Genomic DNA, 22,113 nt, shown 5'->3' on the forward strand with positions numbered 1-22,113 from the left:
TTTGTTGCGCTCATTTTCTTAGCCGTTGTACATGTTTCTCAGGGCTCCTCATTATTGTCTATATGCAGTTTTGTTCCTGATGTGTCCCATGAACTCTGGAGTTTTGTTTAAGCGGAAATAAAAAGTTTCCTGTTATTTAATTTACTAGCATTTATACCTGGTGAAGATTATAGATAGAATTGAATTGTGCTTGAAAATCTAGTTAATGTACTGAAATGAAATCCCAATTTAAAACCAACACCAGACACCTATGGTATCATGCAAGTCGTTCCCGGCCTTTTTAGTTTTCAAAAAATAGCAGTATTATATAGAAGATGAGATGTGTGCAAATAAACTGTTTTCAGACCCAAGGAATGCACTACGCATCCAACATCACCAGGTCCTGATCAATTCCTTCGTCGAACTCATCTCCCGCTCCGTTGCGACCACCGTTCGCATAACCATTGGCGAACTCTTCTCGCCGTACTCTTTCCTCCTCCTGAGATTGTTTCTGGCGGTGTCTCTCTAAGTCTGCGAGGCTCCATGTCGAAATTCCCTCTTGGTCTCTGGCTTTGAATGGTTGAGCCATGGTTCGCAGGAAGTTCTTCGCAGTCGCCACTGCCATATCCGTGCTGAGGTTCGTTTCGCTCTCCAGCAGGGCCTGACTGATCCATTTTGGAAGTTGCGTTCGTTTCTTCTGGAAACGCCGGTCAGCAAGAACCATGACTCCGTAGTCGTCTTTGCCTCGAAGGACACGGCCCAGACACTGGGCAGCATGTCGCATGGCATCGAAAGAAAGGAAGTCGTTTTCTCGGATGCGGTAGTTTTCTCGGAGGAATTCAAGTCGAGCTTTGAGAATTCGCGACTCGGTGTATTGGAATGGAACGCCGATACACAACACGGCCCGGCCGTAGTGGTGGTCGAAATCAATACCCTCGGAAACTTTGCCTCGCGCGACACAGAGCAGTAAAGCACCCCTGCCATTGCAACATGCTGTTCGGTAAGTTTCCAGAGCTAATGATGACTCTTGGGCATCGGGAGTTTCAACAAGGATCAGCTTGTAGTTCCATATTGAATCGAGGATGCCCATTCCCTGCCACATGCTAATGATTGACTCCATATATAAGTATGATGGGAAGAACACAACGACTCCATCTGGAGTAATGCGGGAGAACTCGAGAACGATATTTCCATAGTTTCGTACGACACCTGGGTCATTTCGGATTTGGAATGAAGAGGAGATTTGTGCTTGATCCGACCCACGAGTCACAATCATTGGAAGGAAAGATCGACGAGCAAGAGTCATACTATATGATTCTTGCATGACTGTCGTGAACCCAAGCATTTTGGGGTACATTTCAAGCGGTGACAAGGTACCAGAAGTGATAACCACTGAGCTGAATCGATCAAATACAGGTTTGATCGCGATGGCCGCGTCCAGGCAAGTGAAATGCAGGATGGGATTCGGCACCGTTGCAGCCTCGGACTCAAAAGGTTCCAAAATTAAGAGAAAGCCTTTATCGTAAGTAGAAACTAGAGTAGCAAATGTAGCCACCTCTTGGAGCGGTTGATAATCCTCTATGTTGATCAATTCCAGTGTCCGGACGAGCGATGTTAAGCGTTCAGCGCAGAATCTCAAGGGCTTTCGTTCAATAAAAGTCAATTCCTTCACATGATTTAAAAAGGATAAAGGTGTCTCTGAAATGGTGTGGGTGACCTTCATTCGGGTTTTGAGGTATTCGATAAATCTTTTGAGGAAAGCAACAAAGTGTTCGGCCCGCCGTATGTTGCCTGGGACGGCTTCCTTGAGCAAGTCGTCAGGGAGAACGGGATTAGAAATGAATTGATCTTCTTCTCTAGCCTGTTCAGCCTCCCGTAATCCCTCAACAAGCTTCATATATTCGCTATTGAGCTTCTCCGCGTCGGAGCTCTTCACATCCTGAATCTTGCGCTCCAAGTTGTTTGCTCCTCTGGTGGCTTTTCGCAAGGAGTCTTCGGATATATCAATGCTGAGCGACTCAATACAAACGTTGTCGATATTGTGCGCCTCGTCAAATACCACAATGCAATCCTTCGAGAATTCCTTCGAGACTCTTTCGGCGATCTTCGGGTCTAAGAGGTAGTGGTAGGAATAAATGATAACGTTACAATACGGCATCTGACATGGTGTTAGAAGATGAAACTATACTCAAAGCCTCGGTATATGTGAACTTACCATGCGCCGTGCAGAGAAATAGGGGCATTGCTTATGTTGCTCTCCGTAATTCAGCAGATCATCGAGTGTGAAAACGCCGGGAGGTACGAGATTGTGTGGCTCAAGAAGGTCCAGATTCTAGCCCAAGTTAGCCACCCATCTCCAGCGCCGGCATATTCCATTGTGCATACCTCATGATATACACACAGCTCGACGTCCTCGCCTCTCTCTTTCTTTTCCTTGACGAACCCAGCAGTCAAACTCCGGCACCGAGCGTCAACCACTGTACCACTCTTTTCTCGTTTAACGGAAGGGTGCAAACACAGATTTTTTCGACTGGTGAGGCCTAGAGCACGGAAATCTTCTGTATACCCCAGCTGCTCGGCGCGAAACTTCATCAGTTCTCTCAACTCTGCTAATGCTTTCTCGATCTCAGACATGGTTCGGGAACAGTAGATGAGCTTCCTATGCTCTGGATTATGCTGCTGATAGGCGACAATCAAGGATAGCAGTGTAACTGTCTTCCCAGTACCCGAAGGCATCTCGAGAACACAGTGACCCCCGGCATCGAGGGTCTTCTTGAGGTCGCACATGTAGGCATATTGCTCAGGATATATACGAGGGTAAGGGAAAAGGACGGGCAGATCACTATAGGCGGACGGAAGCTATTAGATACTGTAGTCCATTACGCGAAAGTAGCAGCACTTACTCAATGAAAAATTTCATTGTGAGGGGCGAGCTTGAAGCTGGAGAAATCGCAGCTCTGCGTCAGAACGAGCGCCTCTTTTAGGCTGGAGGCTCACACCGCGTTGCGCTTTTCCCTTCTGGGCGGGTCGATGACTACGCTCTTCAGCCCGATGACACCAGGTCACGTGCCCTCCCGATAAGGACGCCGACAGAGCCGTCAGTGACTTGCTTGTTCGCCAACGATATACACATTCAACGGCTGGGATGACAGTGAGTCAAGAGGAACCATTTGGTTGAGTTTCACTTTACTTTTTATTTCTCCTTTCTTTTCGTTTTTGCACCTCATCCGCCTTCTTTGACCTCGCTGTTACATCTCACCCCGCTACCCCACATTATTGCTATGAGTAAAAAGTTCAAATCTCAAGCGTCGAGCAGCCGTGCTGCTGCTAGCACTTTTGGTGGATTTGGGGGCTTCTCGTCGTCCGTATCGGGCCAGGGGAAAGAGCTATCATCTCTCACATATGTGGCCGAGCCGCCGGACCTGTCACAAATATCGGATCCCCAACTAGCGATTGCCTTCAAGAACTTCACGAAGAAGGACGATGTGACTAGAACGAAAGCTCTTGATGATATCAAGTACTACGTCTCCAATGTAGCGGCAAATGGTGGTACTCTTGAAGAGGGGTTTCTAGAGGCTTGGGTAGGTTTTACGTTTCCCCGAGGATAGGAACAGAGCCTAACTTTAAATAGATAAGAATATACCCCCGGGCATCAATTGACATCTACCGCAGAGTGAGGCAATCTGCACATTCAGTCCAAGGGTCAATTGCTTCACTCGTGGGAAAGCGGGTTGCCCGCTTTCTGCCTAGGGTAGTTGGGGCATGGCTAGCTGGAGTCTACGACAATGATAAACCTGTTCACCAGTCTGCCCTAGAGTCCATTACTCGTGTGTTTGCTACTGATGAGAAGAGGAACGCTATTTGGAAAGTTTTTCAAAGTTCGATTATCGACTTTGTTGATGATGTCATTCTTCAGCAAACTCCTCAGACACTGAGCGATGAAAGGACAGTCAAGCCCGAGGATGCGCAAGCCAAGTATGCCCGTGTGGTAGGAACTGCCATTTTGCTTTTTAATCGGATACTTGGTATGGTTATCCAATCACGTATATATTGCCAAAACAACATTGCTGATAGTAACTTTAGGGAACACCACAAGAGAGGATCGCCAGAACGATCTGCCCAAGATAGAGACCATACTAGGGAGCAAAACACTATGGACATTCTGCTATCATGACGACCCCTTTGTTCGTCGCTCAATGTACGTTCTTATTCGAACAGTCGTCTCAGGGGAACCAGAAGAACTGGATTGGAAGCTGGCGAGCGCAGCCTTGATAGGAAAATCACTTCATATCACCCAACTTGGCTCGTCTTCCGACTTGTCGGACGCTTTACTGCATGTAACATCCGCGCGCCCCCAGATATGGACAGATGATTATTCTGGAAAAACTTCCTCTTCCAAGAGGTTGCTCCAGTATATACGGAAGGGTTCACAGGGCAGTCCGGGGGCATTTTGGTCAAATATTTATCAATTGTTGCAGTTAGTTCCGCTAGAAACGTTGGCGAAACTTGACCCTAACTCTACTGGCGACGATACTATCGGGCTGTCGGGCGCAACAGCTTTGATGGAGGCAATACACGAAGGGCTCAGTTCAAGAGAGGAGCCACAACAGAACAGGACGCTTGGCTGGAAAATCTATGTTGAAACTGCAATGTGGCTTGCCCATGGTCTGTCCGACGATGACACAATACAACTTTTGCAGGATGAGCTTTCTCCTTTGATAATGCAGTATGTGAGGCCTGAGCCGGAAGCAGCTCGGTGGTCACTACCTAAGCAGTCATCGGAAACGATTTGCACTGAATATCTTACTGCCCTGTTTTCATTCGGCTATGATATTGCATTCAACAAGTTGTGGATGAAGCTTTCCAATGACTTACTTGTGTCTGTCCGACTTTCCTCGCCCGAGCAATCAAAGGATTTCAAGGCCTCACAAGACGCAGTATGTTCTCAGACTGGACGACTTTTCTCTCTAGAAGCGGCTTTACTATCGCGGCTTGCCGACCAAGAACTGGAACCCAAAGTGCTGTATACACTTGAGAAGTTAAACTTGGGGCTATTGAACGACTGCCTGGAAGTGTTGCGATCTCGGAATGGCAAGCCTTATGGAGCAACGGCAGTCGTCGAAGAGGTCGTACGCAGAGTTCCTCAAATCGCGCAGCATTCTCACGAGCTTCTGGACTTCATCCAGAAAGACGCACCTGAGCTTTTGTTCTCTCCCAGTGGTGACCGATTGATTTCGATCATACTACTTTGTCGCACTTGGCCTGGATTTTCCTCAAGCTTTGAAGAGCTTATCAAGCGAGTTGCGCAACTTGAAAATGTTATGACCAATACTAGCTCTGTTCAGAAACTTCTTTCAAGCCTTGACTTTAACGAAGTGGACAACGAGATCATCGGCCCGCTCATAATGCGGGCTATGGAACTGGCTTGCAAAGGGAGCCAGTTACATTGGTCTGTCGTTATTTCAACCCTGCAAAACCCAACTAGTCAAGGAGAGTTAGAGGACTCGATATTCCTTTCTCTTATGGACAACCTATCTACGGACGATGAGATTCTTGACACTCTGCAAGGGCTAAAACAGATTGTGTCGACTGTTCCTAACGCGGCTAGGAGGTTCCAAACTGGAAATCAAGGCTCGAAACTGACTGGAAAGCTGCTCTTCCTCACGGAATCCCCATCAGAAGAGATATCTAGCCTTTCACTTTCGTTGATTGAGCAGATGAAAAGGTCAGCCGTTGGGGAAACAAGCGCAAAGGCAGGGATTGAGATTCTGCAGGAAAACTTGGCTTATGCCAACGAGGAGTCGTTATCGTAAGTTATCTACTTCCTTATCCTTTTCATTTCTTGAAACTAATTTGAGAAGCATTGAATCCTTATTGGATATTGCCGAAGAATTGCTACGCAGTTCCCAATCTGAGAATGTCAGTCAGCTCGCTAGAGACATTCTACCCTCTCAGGAAACGTGGGAGGAGGCATTGGACCCTTTTCTTGGACTGCCACCCCGCCCATCAACGGCTATCACGAATCCACTTTCGGGGGTTGTACATCTAGTGAACCGAGAGTTGTCAGAGTCGTTTTCTAAACGCTATGAGAATGTTGCGCGCGATTCAAGCCATTGTTCAACTGCATTTAGACTAACCCATTTTACTGTTCGGCTACTATCGTCGTTTGATTTTACTGAACATCTCGACATGGACGGCTTCAAGGTTTTGTTTTCTAACCTACCTCTGGCGGTGCAGCTAATTGAGGACGACCTCGACATTGAAAGATACAACTTTATTGCAGGACCACTGACTCACGAGCTACGAGAAGAATACCGGGATATCGTGAATGACGCACGGAAGATCATCAGTAACTGGTCCTCGTCAGCCCAGAATATTCGTTCCACGGAGGAAACCATCGCATCTTCCCTTGCTTCGGTTTGGAAATTGAGAGTCGAGCAGCTAGATGATACTTCGCCATCGGCTTACCGAGTTGGAGAAGCCTTTGTGAAAATCCTGGATGGCATGGACCCATCTGATATACACTACTCTTCTGAGATGGTTGGACAACTGTGCAAAGAAATACGAACCGCCAATGCTATTCGCTCAGCCAGTTGGGTAGTCGTCTTGCGACGTTCCATACTAACCAACCCAGCCGGCACTCGAGTTTGTAATGAATTTGTGGCGGACTCTACCGGGTTAAAGGTTGAGGGTGAGACGATGAATGGTCAGTAACTCTAGTTACCTTTGTTTCAAAAATACCCTTACTGACAAGATAAAGGTCTCCGAAAGCTATCCCTGCTCAACCTACTTCTATCTGATGAAGAAGAAATGAACCCAATGGCTTCAATGCCGACGCAACGATTGATATTCTTTGTCAAGCATTTGATACAGTGCCTCCAGTCGGAACACATTAGTCTTAGCCTCAAAACAGAAATCTTCAAGAGTCTAACCTTGGCACTTCCGAATGTGAAGGAGATGTACGGCCCTCATTGGGAAGAATGCATGGATATTCTCAGTTCGACATGGCGGGCTATTGGCGGAGGAGATGGCGCATTAACCGTGCTGAACTCATCCTTCCGACTCTTCAGTTGTTTGGAGGCAATTGTAGAGGATGACGAGAGCAACGATGATGTGAAGGATGCGTGGGCTGACCGGAAGTCAACCCTCTTCAACGTTTTGACATCAACTCTTTGGAAATTTGGTTAGTCTTCAGTATGCCTATCAATAAATGTAGTACTGACAAAATTTAGACTCTTCAACCACCTTCCACTTACCACGGGACCTTACTGTTGACCGTCTCTGTCGCATCATCAAGACTATGCCAACTGGACACATTGAGGATATTAGCAAGGTCTATCCTCTATTGACAGCCCATAGCCTTGTTCTCCAGCATGCGGCTTTCACCCTGCTTCACCGATATATCCCAAGTGTACAAGAGCAGGTGTCTCTTGATGTGGCGCTATCGAAATCAGAAGTCAAACTCCCCTATGAAGTAATTTCTCTGCTTCTGGGGGCGCCAACAATGGGCTCAATATCATTGTCGTATGGTGATGACAAGACTTGGGCTGATATAAGATCGTACCTCCTAAGCTGGAAGCTAGTCTTTGATCACTTTGCGAACGCTGTAGGTTCCAGCTTTGTTTAACCAGTGAAGAGCATCTTAGCTGACGGATATTCCAGTCTTTCGCCCTCCAAGAGCAGTACGCCTCTAACATCAAGGAGCATGATGTATTACCCTCGTTGCTAGAATTTATGTTCGACTTTCTCCAGAAGGGCCACGGAAAGCTCGTTGATGCGTCGAAATTAGATATTCGTGCCTTTGAACTGGATCAGTCGGAAGATTACGAGAAGGAAATACAGTGGTTGCTCATTCACCTGTACTTCTTGTGCTTGAGGCATCTCGCCAACTTGACCAAGGCCTGGTGGATCGACGCAAAGAAGCGCATCAAAGGGCCTGTGGAAACTTGGACTGAAAAATTCGTAAGTATCATGGAGCCATCCATTGAAGGTATTTAACTGACAACGGCCCCAGATCTCGCCATTGGTTATCAGCGACTCTCTAGAAAGCGTGACCGAATGGATGTCCACACAAGACCCGGATGAGGAGCGCGCACTGAACGTGAAGGTTTCATCGAAAACAGCCGAGATTATCGCGAGTATTCCCGTTGACGAGGAATCACCGCCTGTTTCAATATCTATTGCCCTCCCCGCTGCTTACCCGCTGCACCCAGCCTTGGTCGTTGGCCGAAGCCGAGTGTTGGTAGACGAGCGGAAGTGGAAGAGCTGGCTCCTTACCATCCAGGGAGTTATCATGTTCGCCAACGGCAACCTGGAAGATGGGCTGCTAGCATTCCGTAAGAACGTCCAGGGCGCACTGAAGGGCCAGAGCGAGTGTGCCATTTGCTACTCGGTCATTTCGACGGATATGCAGACGCCGAACAAACGGTGCGCAACATGCAAACATACCTTCCACTCGGTGTGTCTGTACCGATGGTTCAAGAGCAGTAACCAGAGCACTTGCCCACTGTGTCGGAACCAGTTTACATTTGCGTGATTTACTTTCTAGATTACGGTTCATATTATATAGAAGGGTTTGGTCTGGAAAAGTTTCTGGGTTTCTGGGCCCATACGGCTGGTACTTATGTAAGTGTAGCATAGATTAAAAATACAACGGCAGATCCAATGATGCACACATTAAGTCGCAGTAGATTTAGCATAAAATCAGCTATTTTAAGATTGCCGGGCACATGTTCGTACGCCGCAAGGGACTGTGTGCGTGTTCATAAACCCCGCCTCAGGACCACCAGCAGTGACGGAGCTCCCCTCCACAACAAAGCTTCATCATGACCCCGCCATGTCTGCCTCTCAAATTCCCAACCTCAACACCCTCCGCCGGGGCGCTGGTCGCGGTCGATTACGCGGTCGCGGTGGACACGAAGGCCCTGGATCTGGCCCTCGATCCGGTTCAGCCCAGAAAGACCGCGTGGTGCAAGGGACGGACAGTGACGCCAGCGTCTCCCGACTGAGTGCGGTTGGACTGGGATACCTCGAGGACCCCTTTGCCAGGGCATTGACTCCCCCAGGACAGGAGACGAGACGACTACCTATCATAAATAGAGGTAATTCTCCTATCTACTATCCCCTCCGTATGAAATTGCTGGTTTTCACTGACACGATCTTTTGCGCTGAATAGGAACCTACGTGCGCACAACAGCAATCGACCAACTTGTCGCGCGATTCCTCGGTCTTACCGCAGATTCCGACCCAGAATGGAAGAATAAGAAGAAACAAATTATCTCGCTGGGTGCTGGGTCCGATACGCGGGTTTTCCGACTTCTGTCGCTGCGCCCGGCGCTGGATCTTGTTTACCATGAGATTGACTTTGCGGTTAACAATGCCGCGAAAATCAAAGCTATCCGGGGGACACCGCTTCTACAACGAGCTCTAGGGCGTCCGGAGGAAGTCGATATCTCTGATGGAGGGGATGAGTTGCATTCACCTGCCTACCATATCCATGCGGTTGATCTACGGGCGCTTGCACGCGAGGGAGAGGGCAATAATAATAACACATCACCCGCGCAAGATCGGAGCCATCGGCTGAAAGAGCTCGTGAACCCAACGCTTCCTACATTGCTACTGTCCGAGTGCTGTTTGGTGTATCTTGCGCCGGACGAAGCTGCTGGTGTAGTGCGATATTTCACGCAGACGTTATTCCCCGCCTCGGATGAGATGTCTGAAGCGCTGGCTTTGGTCATATACGAGCCTATCCGGCCTGACGACGCATTTGGGCGGACGATGGTCGCGAACCTGGCGACTCGTGGGATCCAGTTGCAAACGCTCCACAAGTATGCGTCGTTGGAGGCGCAGCGGCACCGCCTCCATGAGCAGGGCTTTGACAGCGGTCAGGCGGCAGCAGATATCGATTTCCTGTGGGAGCGGTGGGTGGCTGAGGAGGAAAAGGAGCGGGTGGCTGCGCTTGAGATGCTAGACGAGATGGAGGAGTGGAGATTGCTGGCGCAACATTATTGCATCGCATGGGGATGGCGGGATGGCGGCACTCGGTTTAATGGATGGAGGGAGCTGGAGCAGCAGTCTGCAGACTGAAATCCGCCTCAGGAAGCTCGGTTTATCGACCTCGGCAGTGAAGATGAAGACCGAGACTCAACTGCTTGTCTGCTTCAGGGACCACGGAGCAGTGCCGGATCTGCTCCGCCGCACTCCAAGCCTAACGCCCACTATTGGGGCAGACCAACCAATAGCGTTCTGTCTTTGATAAAATTTCAGCGAGGCAAGAGTAAGGCTGACCCATGTGGCCCCTTTTCAGAGTTTGAATATCGGATTGCGGTAGCGGAAGTGACGATCTGCTGGTCGAGACTGATTGGACTTGGATGGTGCTCGGGGTTCAGTTGCAGCATGTGATAAGGGTCTTCTCACAGCGCATAGTTGGAAGCACAATGTATGACAGTCATTGACAGACATGATGAGCTGCTCCCGTAGCCAGCCCCTTGCCATTGGGGTCTTCCCTGTCAGCTCTGCCTCAGGTGTGTGTTTGCTCTTTGTGATCACACGAGTGACGAGAAACGGAGTACGAGGGCGCAACAACGCTGATTGGCGGGTGGGAGACCGGTTGAACTGGAGCCAATTTGCGGCGTCCACGAACCGCGGGGGATCACGAGAAAGAGCCCGCTGCTGATTGGGCCGTACCCCTGAGTCGGGTGTAAATAGCCTCGAAGTAAGCCCAAACAGGAAATGTGCCCTGGTCCGGCTGTGGATCCTTTTCCTGCTGTCCCTCCAGTCGTCCCAGGATTCTCACACTCTGAGACCGAGACGGCCGAAACTGGATGTGACTGTGCACGCTTGCGAGCCCTGGCGCCGCCGGGGTCTCGCCTTTGTTTGAACCTCGTATTAGTCCCCAGCTCTTCCTCCTCTTCCTCTCTTTTCCCACCCCAAGTCGTTCGTTATCACTTATCAGGGTCCTGACCATAGTCTTTCGTTTCTTCCCCCTTTCTGCTTCCCACGAGGTTGCTTCAATTCTTATTCCTTTTTCTCGGTGGACTCGCTTCCACCCCGTGGCGCTCGCGCATTTCTCTCCTTTTCTCCGAATAGCAAGCACTGCAGGCTCAATTCGCTTCAATATGAGATTCATTTACGCTTCCGCTTTGCTTTGTGCCGTCGCCGCCGAGGCCTCGCCGCACAACCACCGCCACCTGCACCACCGCCATCATGACAAGAAGGATGTGCACGAGAAGAGAGGCGGCAAGTGCCAGTTTCCCAGTGATGCTGGCTTGGTGTCCGTCACCCCAGGCTCCATGAACCGTGGCTGGGCCATGAGCCCTGATCAGCCTTGCGAGCCGGGCAACTATTGCCCCTACGCTTGTCCTCCCGGCCAGGTGTCGATGCAGTGGGACCCGGAAGCAACCTCGTATCCCTCTCCATTATCTATGGTAAGTTGTATTACTCCCGAGTAACCTGGCACACATGTTGACTGTGTATAGAACGGTGGTCTCTACTGCAATGAGGATGGCGAAATCGAGAAGCCCTTCCCTAACAAGCCCTACTGCTCGGACGGTACTGGGGCTGTGAAGGCCCATAACAAGGCCGGCGGTCAGGTCTCGATCTGTCAGACCGTCTTGCCCGGTAATGAGGCTATGCTGATTCCCACCCTGGTTGAAAGCGTGGCAACTCTTGCTGTGCCGGATCCCAGCTACTGGTGTGAAACTGCTGCCCAGTAAGTCGTCCATTTTGAACCGCTCTCTGCCGCCTGATACTGACTGCGTTTCAAGTTTCTACATCAACCCTCCTGGAACGAGCCCCGAGACTGGTTGCGTTTGGGGTACTTCGTCCGAGCCTGTGGGTAACTGGGCTGCCTACACTGCAGGTGCAAACACCGATAGCACTGGGAATACGTTCGTCAAGATTGGGTGGAACCCGGTCTACATGGAGCCAAACGTCTTGTTCCGCAAAACGAGACCTGACTACGGAATTGAAGTCGAGTGTGAGGGTGGCAACTGCAACGGTCTCCCATGCAAGATCGACCCGGCTGTGAATGACGTGAACGAGGTGTCGGGCTCTTCAACCGATGATGTGGGTACTGGCGGCTTCTGTGTTGTTACCGTTCCCAAGGGCGAGACGGCCAGGATTGTCATCTTTGACGGCTCCGGTGGTAGCGGTGGCAGCAGCGATGACGACGAGGAAGAGAGCACCAGCACTGCCGAGCCGACTTCGACATCCACCAGCACCTCTTCCTCGACGACCTCTTCGTCCACCACCGAGGCTCCTACATCCACCAGCACCGTCACCAGCAGCAGCAGCAGCAGCTCTACCACCCACGCAGCGACTTCATCCACAGAGTTGATCTCCTCGAGCTCCACGCAACAGACCCCCTCTGGCTCCAGCAGCAGCGGCTGGCCCGACTACACCTACAGCCCACATGTGTTTGTCGAGACTGGCGCCCGCGCAGCCCCTGCCTCTTCGACCAGCGCCGCTGAAGAAGAAAACCCCAGCCCGACGTCGAGCGCTCAAAAGAACAGCCAGAACGCGATGATTGCCCTCCTTGCCGTCGTTGCCATGGCTGCGTTTACATTCTAGCCGGTGATCATACACCATTCGGCATCAGGCTTATAGCCTATATATCATCTACTGCTTTGACAACTTCTTTCTTCCTTCCCTTCTTCTTGATACCTATTTGACACTTCAATTTTTCTACTTCACTTCTTGGATACCTCTTTTTTTTATACCTTGATATTGATTTACTTCTTGGGATACCTCTTATGATTAACGTTCTTGTACATTGATTGGATGATGATTTACTACGGGCTTCATCAGCCCAGTCTGACTGGCCGTTCCATGCATAGCATACTCTACTTTTGTTCATAGCAGCGAGAAAGTATAAATATTGCCGACCAACCTATACTTCATAATTATAATTCACACATGCATAGCTTACGTGATTCATCGTGGTTCGGGCTACTTAGACGTCGTATAGATGAATGATGCCTGAGGCGGAGTCGTCCCCGCGGTATCTTATCTGCCTACCAGGACTCCCCATTCCTAACAGCAACACCCCAAATTCCCTTCCTACTCTCCTCACCACCTCATCAACTTCTATAAACCACCAAAAATGCCGCCTTCGCCACAAACAGTAAGCCTTAATAACCTGACACACACCAACTCTCCCCCACGAACGATCCCCTCCCACCCATTCCACCCCAAATTCCCCCATCCCATCAACCCCGCACCACACCACACCCCTTCCAACACCTCCCTCCCCCTCAACCAACCAACCCAACAAAACCACTAACCAAAACCCTCTCCACAATCACCAGGCAAAACTAACCTCAACCCTACACCTCCTAATCCCACGCCTGCGCCTCCTCCAAAAGAAATCCACCGCCTCCTCCGTCGTCCAGCGCCGCGAACTTGCCCAGCTCCTTGAGAACCAGCGCGACGCGTCCGCGCGCATCCGCGTCGAAAATGTCATCGCTACCGATATCGCCGTCGAGGTCATGGAGATGGTGGAGCTTTACTGCGAGCTGCTGCTTGCCCGCGCGGGCGTGCTGGATGGCCTTGCGTTTGGAGAGAGTGGGGCCCGCGCGCGCGCAAGGGTAAGGGAGGAGGCTGTTGCGCAGAATCAGGGGAAGGTTGCTGGGGGTGCGGCTGGGGACTCTAAGAGTGGCGGTGGGGGAGGAGGAGGGGGAGGTATTTTTCGGATCTTTGGCGCTGGCGCCGCGAAACAGACATCTCAACAGCCGCAACCGACGACGACAGGGAAAGATACACAGACACAGTCGCTAGGTGAAGATGCGACTGGAGACGAAGCATATTATCTCGATGCGGCGCTCGACGAAGCCGCAACGGCTATCCTCTATGCATGGTCGCGTTTCCCAACCGAAGTGCGCGAGCTTACGCTCCTGCGCTCCCTCCTCGCAGACCGGTACGGGAAAGACTTTATGAATCTCGCCTCGGAGAATAAACTTGCGGGCGTGAAGGTCCCAGAGCGTCTAGTGAAGGGGCTACGGGTGCGCCCGCCAAGCGCGGAATTGGTGGAGAGTTATCTGAAGGAGATTGCGCGAGCGTATAAAGTTCCCTGGGGCGAGACGGAGGGGGAGTCGCAAGTTGAAGGGGATATTCCGGATGTCGATGCTGGCGATTTCGCAGGAGATGGCGGCGAAGGTGGAGATCTCGACGACCAGGTACGGGTTGGCGAGGTTGTCCGCCGGGCATCTGAAACTGCAGAGTTAACGCGCGCCACGCCGCCGAGGGGATTCAATCCACAGTCGAGCCCCGTGAGTGTTGCGCCGCCGGGACCAAGATCTGATAATCCGAATCCGAGAGTTAAGGTTCCCGATGATAAAGATGGCGATTCGTCGAGCGGGGGTGGGCCTGGGGTATCGAGCCCGAGTCCTAGTCCGAGTGCGCAGCGGAGAGACAAGAGTGGGATTCCGGATGTGGATGAGTTGTCGAGACGGTTCGCGGCGTTGAAGCGGTAGATTACTACTACACACGTACTTCACCTTTCATTGCTTTTCCCTAGCAATTACGATTACGGCCTCTTGGTTTATGGTTTGTTAATATGTGACGATGTCATGGCAGTCTATATATGTATTATGTATCCAGATCTAACTCACATACACATCCTCTTCCTTTTCAAGAATCTTTTCGTACATCCGTAACATAACCAAGCCAAGCGAGTAGAGGTATAAAACAGAAAGCAGATGCAAAGTAAAACAAGATAAGACAAATGGAAACAAAGCAAAGAAGGTAAGCAAGACACCAACTATGCACTTGTCCACCATATATACAGTACAAGTGGCCCCAGGATGCCATCATCATCAGAAACAGATATATAGATGATCCAAAATAAACAAGGAAATATATATATATACTCGAAGTGTTTATGTGACCATGTCACATGAAAACAATCACATATCTTCCTCCTCACCAGGAAGGAATATTTCATGTCCTGACCCCTCGTAGACGAAGACAGCTGCGAAACAGCCGAACACGGAAACGAGAGCGATTAACCACCACGCAAACCCAACGGTGCCGATCTCCAGACCATAACCGTACCATGCACCTGAGAAGATAGGCCCGATCGTACGGAAGGCAGAGGAGACGGATTGGCCGACGCCGTGGATGGTTCCTAGGACGGACGGGTGTGGGGAGCAATTGTTGAGAAGGATAATTGAGGTCGGGAGGGTGAATGTTCGTGCCGTGACCTGGAGGAAGAGAACGACGATAATCGAGAACCAAACCCAGCCACCATTGGCTTGGTTCGGGGGTGGTGTGCTCGACGGGGCTAGAGCAATGTAAGGCGCGAAGGCGTAAGCGACAGGGAACAGTGTTAGGAAATATTGGTAACTCTTGGCCGTTCCTAGGCGGCTGTTGATGGAGGGATAGATGGTGAATTGGAGTATCATTCCGATTACACCGAGAATTGCGGTTGCGAAGCCGACACTCTGCGGAAGCATGCCCAATCCACCGGTGAAAATGAAAGGCAGGCTCTGCACGGGGCTAGCAGGATCGTTCGAGTCGTACCGAGGCGTGGAGAGGAAAAGGAGCCAAAGGTTGTTGAAAGCACTGCTTAGGTTAGACACGCTGCTTTCGATCAGATGTGAATTGTTCTAACGTACCCCATTTGGAAATCGAAGAACGCTTGAGCTAATAGGGTGCAGAAGACGTTCTTGGTCCAGATCCGTCGGAATGGCAAGATGCGAGGAGCATGACGTCCAGGCTTTGCCGTCTTCTCTTCAAGTTCGTACGACTCGGTGGCCCTTCCAAGCAGCGGCCCGGACTCTTCGTAATCGGCGAAAGGTAGTCTAGAATACAGCGGCGAGGATGACGGGACTGCAGCTCTGATAACACGAGCAACAAGTCGCAGAGAATATGTACCGAGGCCAGGCTTTCCCTTGCACGCCTCCAGGGTCTGCGATTTCTAATTAGCTGCCGACATTCATATAACAAGGGAGAGGGAGACCTACCTCTTCAAGACCAGCGGCGACACAAGCGGCACAGAAAGTGAGAAAAATCGCATTGGCCAACATGGGCAACGCGTAAGGATAAGTCATAAGCCATTGAACCCCATTCTCACCCCCAAACGAAGAATTGGGACCGAACAGAGTAGGATAGGTTCTGACCGGGTCGGAGAACATTCCGCCCATGACTGCAATTGCCCATTAGTTAACCGAACAAACCACGCGCCATGCCATGGGGCAGTAAACTTACCAGGCCCAAAAAGAGCAGCCACGTTAAACCCAATAGGAAGAATCAGGAATGCTCGAGAATGGTATTTCTTTTCCCTCACATTTTCCGCGATCATGGTCCGGATAATACCCACTGTCCCGTTAATGGCACCACCGAACGACCGCCAGAACACAGCCTGCGCGAACGAGGTCGCAAAGGCAACACCCAAACAAGAGACCGCAGTCCCAACCAACCCAACAAGGAGGACGAACCTGCGTCCTCCCCACTCCGCATCAGCAACACGACCCCAGGGAATGGCTGTCGCAAATTGGGCGGCCGTAAACGCACCCTGGAGGATACCGGCTTGGGTAGAAACGTCGGAATCGGAGAGGGTCTCGTCAAAGGATTTGAGCTGGTAGAACATGTACGCCTGCAGAGACGCAATCTGTAGAAAGTCAAACACCCGACACAGACCGAGCAGAGCCAGCTGCTTCTTGCGCGGCAGCGACATCCATGTCACGGGGCCCGGAGTCGGCCGTGGGGGAGACATCTCGACCCGGTTGAGGTCGAAGTTCGGCAGCTGCTGGCTTTGGGAGCGGGTGCGCATATGTCGAGAGTTGCCGTGGGAGTCGTTCCATTCGAAAGAGGTATTCCTCAGGGCCATTGCACTATCGTCGTCGTGGGGGCCAGAGGAAGAACCCTCTGAGACGTGAGCGAGAGAGACGTTAGATTCCCCGCGACGGCGTGGCTGAGGGTAGGAAGAGTCGGAGGATGGTTCGCCGCCTTGATCGTGACCGGAAGCCCAAGAGATGTTGCGGGAATGGCGGGCATTCCGGTTTTTAGGAACCTGGATACTAGCACTCGATGGAGAGGGCTCGCTGCTGTCGTCGTCAGGTGAAACAAAAGCAGCCAACGATTGCCGATTGGGCCCAGTCATTGGGGCAGGTGTTTGAGAAGGCTAAGAGAGGTGCACTGGCGCGTTTGGAGGAGCTAGCGCACAAGGCGACGTCAGAGGCGAAGAGAGGGAGTGGAAGACGGAGAATTATCCGCCAAGCAGCAATAAACGTTAAAATTAAAATAGAGCGCGCAAGAACCAAAGAAATGCAGGACGAGAACGAGTGGAAGGCAGCAGCTCTTTCGGGTGTGGCGGAGAGAGGACTGCGACGAGGAGCTGGAAGTGAAGATGAGGAAGGTGCAGGTGCAGGGTGGATCAACACTGCCGCTACTCGATCAGTCGCCCCGATGGAAGGCCGATTGTCTTTCTATTATTGTTGCTGTTCGCTTCTCTCAATCTCGTCCCAGCACTCTCCTTAATCAAAAAGAAACCAGCTGTCAGGATATTCTTTTTTCTCTGCTACGGAGTACTTCGACTGCCGGCACGCCTAAGTGCCCGCGTCATTGGTTTACACTTAGTTACATTTAGTTACATGTTCTTCAGTATGGGTTAATTTTAAAATAATCGAGTGCGGGAGCTTGCGACGCGGTCTCCACCCGTACCATACCCCCCGTATTTGCAATACCGCGATATTCGAGCTGTCATCTTCTCCAATCTGTCCCAATCATCCCCATGCACACCCAGTTTCAACCTTTCCTTCAGCCGCCCTGATCTGCATTATGCACAAGCGCCAGCTGGCCTTCTTAATTCAATCTCCTCTGGTTGGGGACCCTACCCTGAAGATCGCAAGACTCCTGGGAAAAGTGGAAAGGCGGTTCTGGAAGGTTGTTTGGCTTCCTCGTGGGTGCGATTACCCAACAAGTAATCAAAGGTACTATATACACACGAAGATCTATACTACAAACTGTCCGCATCGCAGACTATCTATCCCACGCACGTCCACGTCTCTCTGACAGAGGAAAGTACCGCGCTGGCTCACCAGCCGTCCAGCGGCGCCAGCTCCACCAGGGCAAACTCGAAACTCGGAATGAAGCTTTCGCCTCGCGGGCCCCGTCCAGGTCCAAGTCTTCTTCTTCCGACGAGCTTCGTCTCGCTCTGTCGGAGAACTGGTGTTTTCGATATACCCTGAGCACGATGTAGATGCCGATCCCGGTGAAGAGAACACCCATGGTCGGTGCGAACCATCCTACGCGGTCTGAGCTGTTAGTCTTCTTTCTTTCCTTCTTTTCGCCAAGTAAAAGTGGGCGACTTACTGTATGCTTCTTCCAAAGCGCCCGGGTTTTTATCTTCGGGAGCTGTTGTAGGCCTTGTATTCCCCCAGTTGAGATGCGCTCCGGGATGGTCGGGGTCCACCCAGGGAACAGTATTGAGCCCGACCTCGGGGACAGTTGCCGCTGCGCCTTTCTCGCCATCGCCGTAGTAATATGTATTCTCGCAGGTGGTTTCTTCGCAGTTTTCCTGGAGGCCCGGTGACGGGGTAAAGGTAAACTGTTTGCGCGATCTACCGAGAACATTCCCCTGCGAATCCACTGCTTCCGCATAACTATAGCGGTAGAATTCAGATGCCGTGTACGAGGTCTCGAACCCGTCCTTGCGGACGCGGTGGAGGAGTGTATAGTTGCCAGTGGAGTTGTTCGTGCCGTAGAATCGCCAGTATTTGATACGCGTTGCGCCATTCCAGCTGGCGTAAAAGGTCGTCGCGGTGGAATTATAGCTGCCCTTGGAATATGTCCAGAGAGCTGGGATGTCGGTGGGATTTCCCACCCAGCGAAACTTCTGGGCTCGATAGTTCATGATATTGCCCTTTCCGATATTGGCCCATAGCAGCAGATTGCCCTCCTCGTCGTGCTCGGAAAGGTAGGCATTGTTTCCCCAGCCCATGAAAATGTTTCCGTTCGATAGCACTTGCATGTTGCCTTGGCTGGAGCTGATCATGCTGAGTTTATCTGGTCCGTAGTCTTGCAGCTGCGTGGCTGTCTTGTTCATATGGTCGATTAGAACAATCATTCCTGAGGAGTACCAATGCGTCCTGTTGTACCCGTTGTACCCGTTGTTATACAGCGAGAGCTGGGTATGGGTTCTGTTTTGACTCATCCACCGCGCATCATGTTGCTGCGAGAAACTGAAATTAGTATTATTGAACGATGGCGTCGCGCCATGCAACTGCCAGATGATAGATCCATCACGGCCCGAGATCTTGTAGATTGCGCAAGTGTGGCGCGACGAAATGAGGTAGTTCCCCCCCTCGTCCTTATCGATTGAGTTGATATGGAAGTAATCCCACGGGGAGCGCGGTTCCAGCCCGGTGCCTGAAGTATCCGTAGAGCCAGGATGTGTATAGCTAACAGACGGGTCGACATGGTCGAGCGATCTCCATTCGAACAAAACCCTGCCTGTTTCGACGTCCACCTCTTGAAATACGCTTTCCATCAACCAGCCCATGCCCTTTTTTATGTTCCATATACTCATATCAAATTGCCGCTGCTGGTAAACCGTCAGCAAGGCCCGCTTGCCGCCGTCAACGAGTTTGAACTCATGCATGTCGCTCGATGCCATGCCGCCGCCGGGGACCACGGTCTTGACGATTTGGTAATGGCTGTCCATGATAACGCCATGACCCCTGCAATAGCCATTCTGTTGAACCCCCTGGAAAAAGCACAAGTGGTCTTTGCCCTTGTATTCGCATACGTGCATGCCGTGAGCATTCCCAGGGCCGGAATTGCCCCAACCGCTCCAAACTAAGTTCTGTGATCGACGGCATTAGCGTCAACCACTCGTATAGCTATACATCCTCCATTTCAAAACATACCCCATCATTATCGTAAATATAAGGACCTGAGTTCGTTGCCTCGTACGGCCCGATAAAAATGTACCCAGGATGAAGTTTTTGCGGAATGCGGCGCTCGAAGGTGACAATCGGGGAGAAAAGGTCGGGGCGCTTGTACGTAGTAGGGATTAGCAACCATCGCCAGTTACTTCAAAGCGACTTCGCCTACCGATTTGAAAGCTGCGTCGAATTCTGCGGATACTGCCTGTAATCCGCTCAATACAGCTATCAAGAGAAAAGTAATCGAGAAGAGGGAAGGGGCAGATGATCCCAAAGTGATGGCCGGGAGGAAAGGCATGAGTTCTTCACATCACCCGGTCTGGGTGGCCCAAAAACCAAACCGAGTGAGAACGAGCGAGGTATTGCCAGATAAGGGGCTCGAGGAGGTATTCAATGTATATACCGTACTTCTTACAGGGATTGCACCCCAGATAGTACACCGCAAGTAGCACAAGCTCCAGGTAGGAAGATCGACGCGATGATATTAAGACGAGCAGCAAACCGTCAGAGAATCGACGAGGGTTGAAAGTTTTATTCTAAGGGGAAGGACAGACTCGCGATCATCGCGAATTGGATAGGAGGTGACTCCAGTTACGGATTTGTGAGCCGCCAGCATGGTGCTTCAGGGATTCCAGTTCGAGCGGTTAAGCACAGCAGCAGTCGTGGCTCAAGCGTCTGGATAATAATGGACCAAACAGTTCATACGCCGTACACACCCATCCACTGGAAACCCACTGTGCTGCCCCACGCCGTTTAGAAACTCCGGTTGCTTCAACTGGCAGAGGTGCTTCATCAAAAGTGATGATTGGCGCTTTTGGAACTTTCTGCTGCACTAGCGAATGTAGTCTCAATCCGGCAAGGAGACACGAGGTTGGTGTCTTGTTTTGGGCAGTCTCCCTGTGTCAGATACTACTAGTAAGCAACTGGCATGCGTCAGTTGCCAAACAAGACTTTGCGACGGCATGCGTAAGTCATACTTACTATAGAAAGTTGGCTGGTAAGCGATACATGGAGCCAAGCCAAGAGGTTGAAATAAACGAAATGTCCGTATCGTAATTACCGAACGTGGAGTCGGCGCTAAAGTGACTAAGGCGACTAACCATGGGCCCTCCTGGGAGGGGACGCATGGCCAAGGAAGCTGGGGCCGCCTAACCGAAGACGTTGACGGCCGCGTGGTCCAGTCGGTAACGGAAAAAGACATACGTCGACTTGTATCCGCTCCAATTGCGCGCCGCTGTGGGTGTTCCTGGTCAGACGTAAGCTGTGTGCATGCACGTATTGAATAATAATAGAGATCGAGTGCGGAAGCGCGGGTGGAGAAGGGGAGATCCAGACATTCGATGCCAAGAAATGGCTGAAGTAACCGGCGTCTCCACATGCAACGAGGTACGGATATTAGTTGTGAAATAATGAAATGAATTATTCTGGACTCAGGACTCGATCTTCGGAATTATGCTGGTAATTCGCGTTCGTAAACAACCGACAAGGAGACAGCGATGTATCCATGCCAATGGACACGACATGTTCGAGTCGCTGGCATGCTGTCCCTCGCAGTGGTTTCTGCGACCTATCTAGGCAGCCGGGTTTTTAAAGTATACAGAGTCATGCAGCATGCAAAACACCTTTGAGTATGGGCGTTCCATGACTACTTGCGTCTCCCTGCAGCGGGTGTAGCTCAATCGTTCTGGCCTCGTCATCGTGCATGCGGCCGCGAATAGCTGGATATATATCGGAGATAAGAATGACCTATCCACGGACAATTACTGGAAAACTCGGAAATAATCATAATGTACTAAAACCGAATCGAACAAAAATAAGCCGCAAAATAGTGCAGTACGCCCGAACTCGTTCTCCCAGAGCAGAAGGATTCGGTCAACACCTCAGTCCACACGGACCAGGCGACAGGATGGTTACATTTATTTGCATCCGGCGTTGGCCGCCAGACGTCACGACTACAATGACCTGCTTCAAACACCAACCTCGAGATTGGCACACAGCGGGCGCTCAGATCGAGGTTCCGAGCAGAATGGATGTGGGCCGGCCAAGTACAATGTTATCGGTGATTTAATCTCAGAGGGACAAGTTGGAACTCTGTCGCCTGCATCTCCGCCGTAACTTGCTCATGCTTGCCAGACTTTGTCAGTCCATGTCTATACATAGGTCGACCAAGATTGCGGTCGCCGGTATGCTTATGCCAAGCTAGCGACAGTGTTTAAAAAAAAGGACTCGCTCGAACCGAGTGCGCGAG

General features: G+C 51.0%; 7 protein-coding genes across 7 annotated transcripts; 4 read left to right on the forward strand and 3 right to left on the reverse strand.

The window, feature by feature from the left end:
• Positions 1-358: 358 nt before the first annotated feature.
• ASPVEDRAFT_78628 (TFIIH/NER complex ATP-dependent 5'-3' DNA helicase subunit RAD3) lies at positions 359-2,899 on the reverse strand (the record flags this gene model as incomplete). The annotated part of the gene is made up of 4 exons (XM_040816580.1): positions 359-2,137; positions 2,195-2,311; positions 2,365-2,821; positions 2,883-2,899. The coding sequence occupies 4 exons, from the start codon at positions 2,897-2,899 to the stop codon at positions 359-361; spliced, it is 2,370 nt and encodes a 789-aa protein (XP_040662642.1).
• Positions 2,900-3,099: 200 nt separating this feature from the next.
• On the forward strand, positions 3,100-8,660 carry ASPVEDRAFT_158697 (ubiquitin-protein ligase RKR1). Its single transcript, XM_040808564.1, has 8 exons — positions 3,100-3,560; positions 3,611-4,004; positions 4,063-5,788; positions 5,841-6,685; positions 6,740-7,162; positions 7,212-7,585; positions 7,642-7,941; positions 7,994-8,660. Exons 1-8 carry the CDS (start codon positions 3,261-3,263, stop codon positions 8,513-8,515), a joined length of 4,884 nt encoding a protein of 1,627 aa, XP_040662643.1. The 5' UTR covers positions 3,100-3,260; the 3' UTR covers positions 8,516-8,660.
• A 155-nt stretch (positions 8,661-8,815) lies between these two features.
• Positions 8,816-10,065, forward strand: ppm1 (protein C-terminal leucine carboxyl O-methyltransferase ppm1; the record flags this gene model as incomplete). The annotated part of the gene is made up of 2 exons (XM_040805933.1): positions 8,816-9,080; positions 9,155-10,065. 2 exons carry the CDS (start codon positions 8,816-8,818, stop codon positions 10,063-10,065), a joined length of 1,176 nt encoding a protein of 391 aa, XP_040662644.1.
• Positions 10,066-11,096: 1,031 nt separating this feature from the next.
• Positions 11,097-12,549, forward strand: ASPVEDRAFT_122546 (SUN domain-containing protein; the record flags this gene model as incomplete). Its single annotated transcript, XM_040805996.1, has 3 exons — positions 11,097-11,405; positions 11,457-11,689; positions 11,745-12,549. 3 exons carry the CDS (start codon positions 11,097-11,099, stop codon positions 12,547-12,549), a joined length of 1,347 nt encoding a protein of 448 aa, XP_040662645.1.
• Positions 12,550-13,283: 734 nt separating this feature from the next.
• Positions 13,284-14,450, forward strand: ASPVEDRAFT_121357 (DUF292 domain protein; the record flags this gene model as incomplete). The annotated part of the gene is made up of 2 exons (XM_040805875.1): positions 13,284-13,565; positions 13,749-14,450. Coding segments are annotated over 2 exons (984 nt in total), but the record flags the coding sequence as incomplete, so codon positions are not given.
• Positions 14,451-14,882: 432 nt separating this feature from the next.
• ASPVEDRAFT_182921 (putative MFS transporter) lies at positions 14,883-17,242 on the reverse strand (the record flags this gene model as incomplete). Its single annotated transcript, XM_040808900.1, has 4 exons — positions 16,186-17,242; positions 15,942-16,123; positions 15,594-15,886; positions 14,883-15,540 (listed from the first exon to the last, which is right to left on the reverse strand). Exons 1-4 carry the CDS (start codon positions 17,078-17,080, stop codon positions 14,883-14,885), a joined length of 2,028 nt encoding a protein of 675 aa, XP_040662647.1. The 5' UTR covers positions 17,081-17,242.
• A 716-nt stretch (positions 17,243-17,958) lies between these two features.
• ASPVEDRAFT_78634 (arylsulfotransferase family protein) lies at positions 17,959-20,163 on the reverse strand (the record flags this gene model as incomplete). The annotated part of the gene is made up of 4 exons (XM_040816581.1): positions 17,959-18,233; positions 18,292-19,783; positions 19,848-19,976; positions 20,035-20,163. 4 exons carry the CDS (start codon positions 20,161-20,163, stop codon positions 17,959-17,961), a joined length of 2,025 nt encoding a protein of 674 aa, XP_040662648.1.
• Between the last annotated feature and the right edge of the window lie 1,950 nt (positions 20,164-22,113).

The sequence above is a fragment of the Aspergillus versicolor genome (assembly GCF_001890125.1).
Source record: "Aspergillus versicolor CBS 583.65 unplaced genomic scaffold ASPVEscaffold_1, whole genome shotgun sequence".
Lineage (NCBI taxonomy): Eukaryota > Fungi > Ascomycota > Eurotiomycetes > Eurotiales > Aspergillaceae > Aspergillus > Aspergillus versicolor.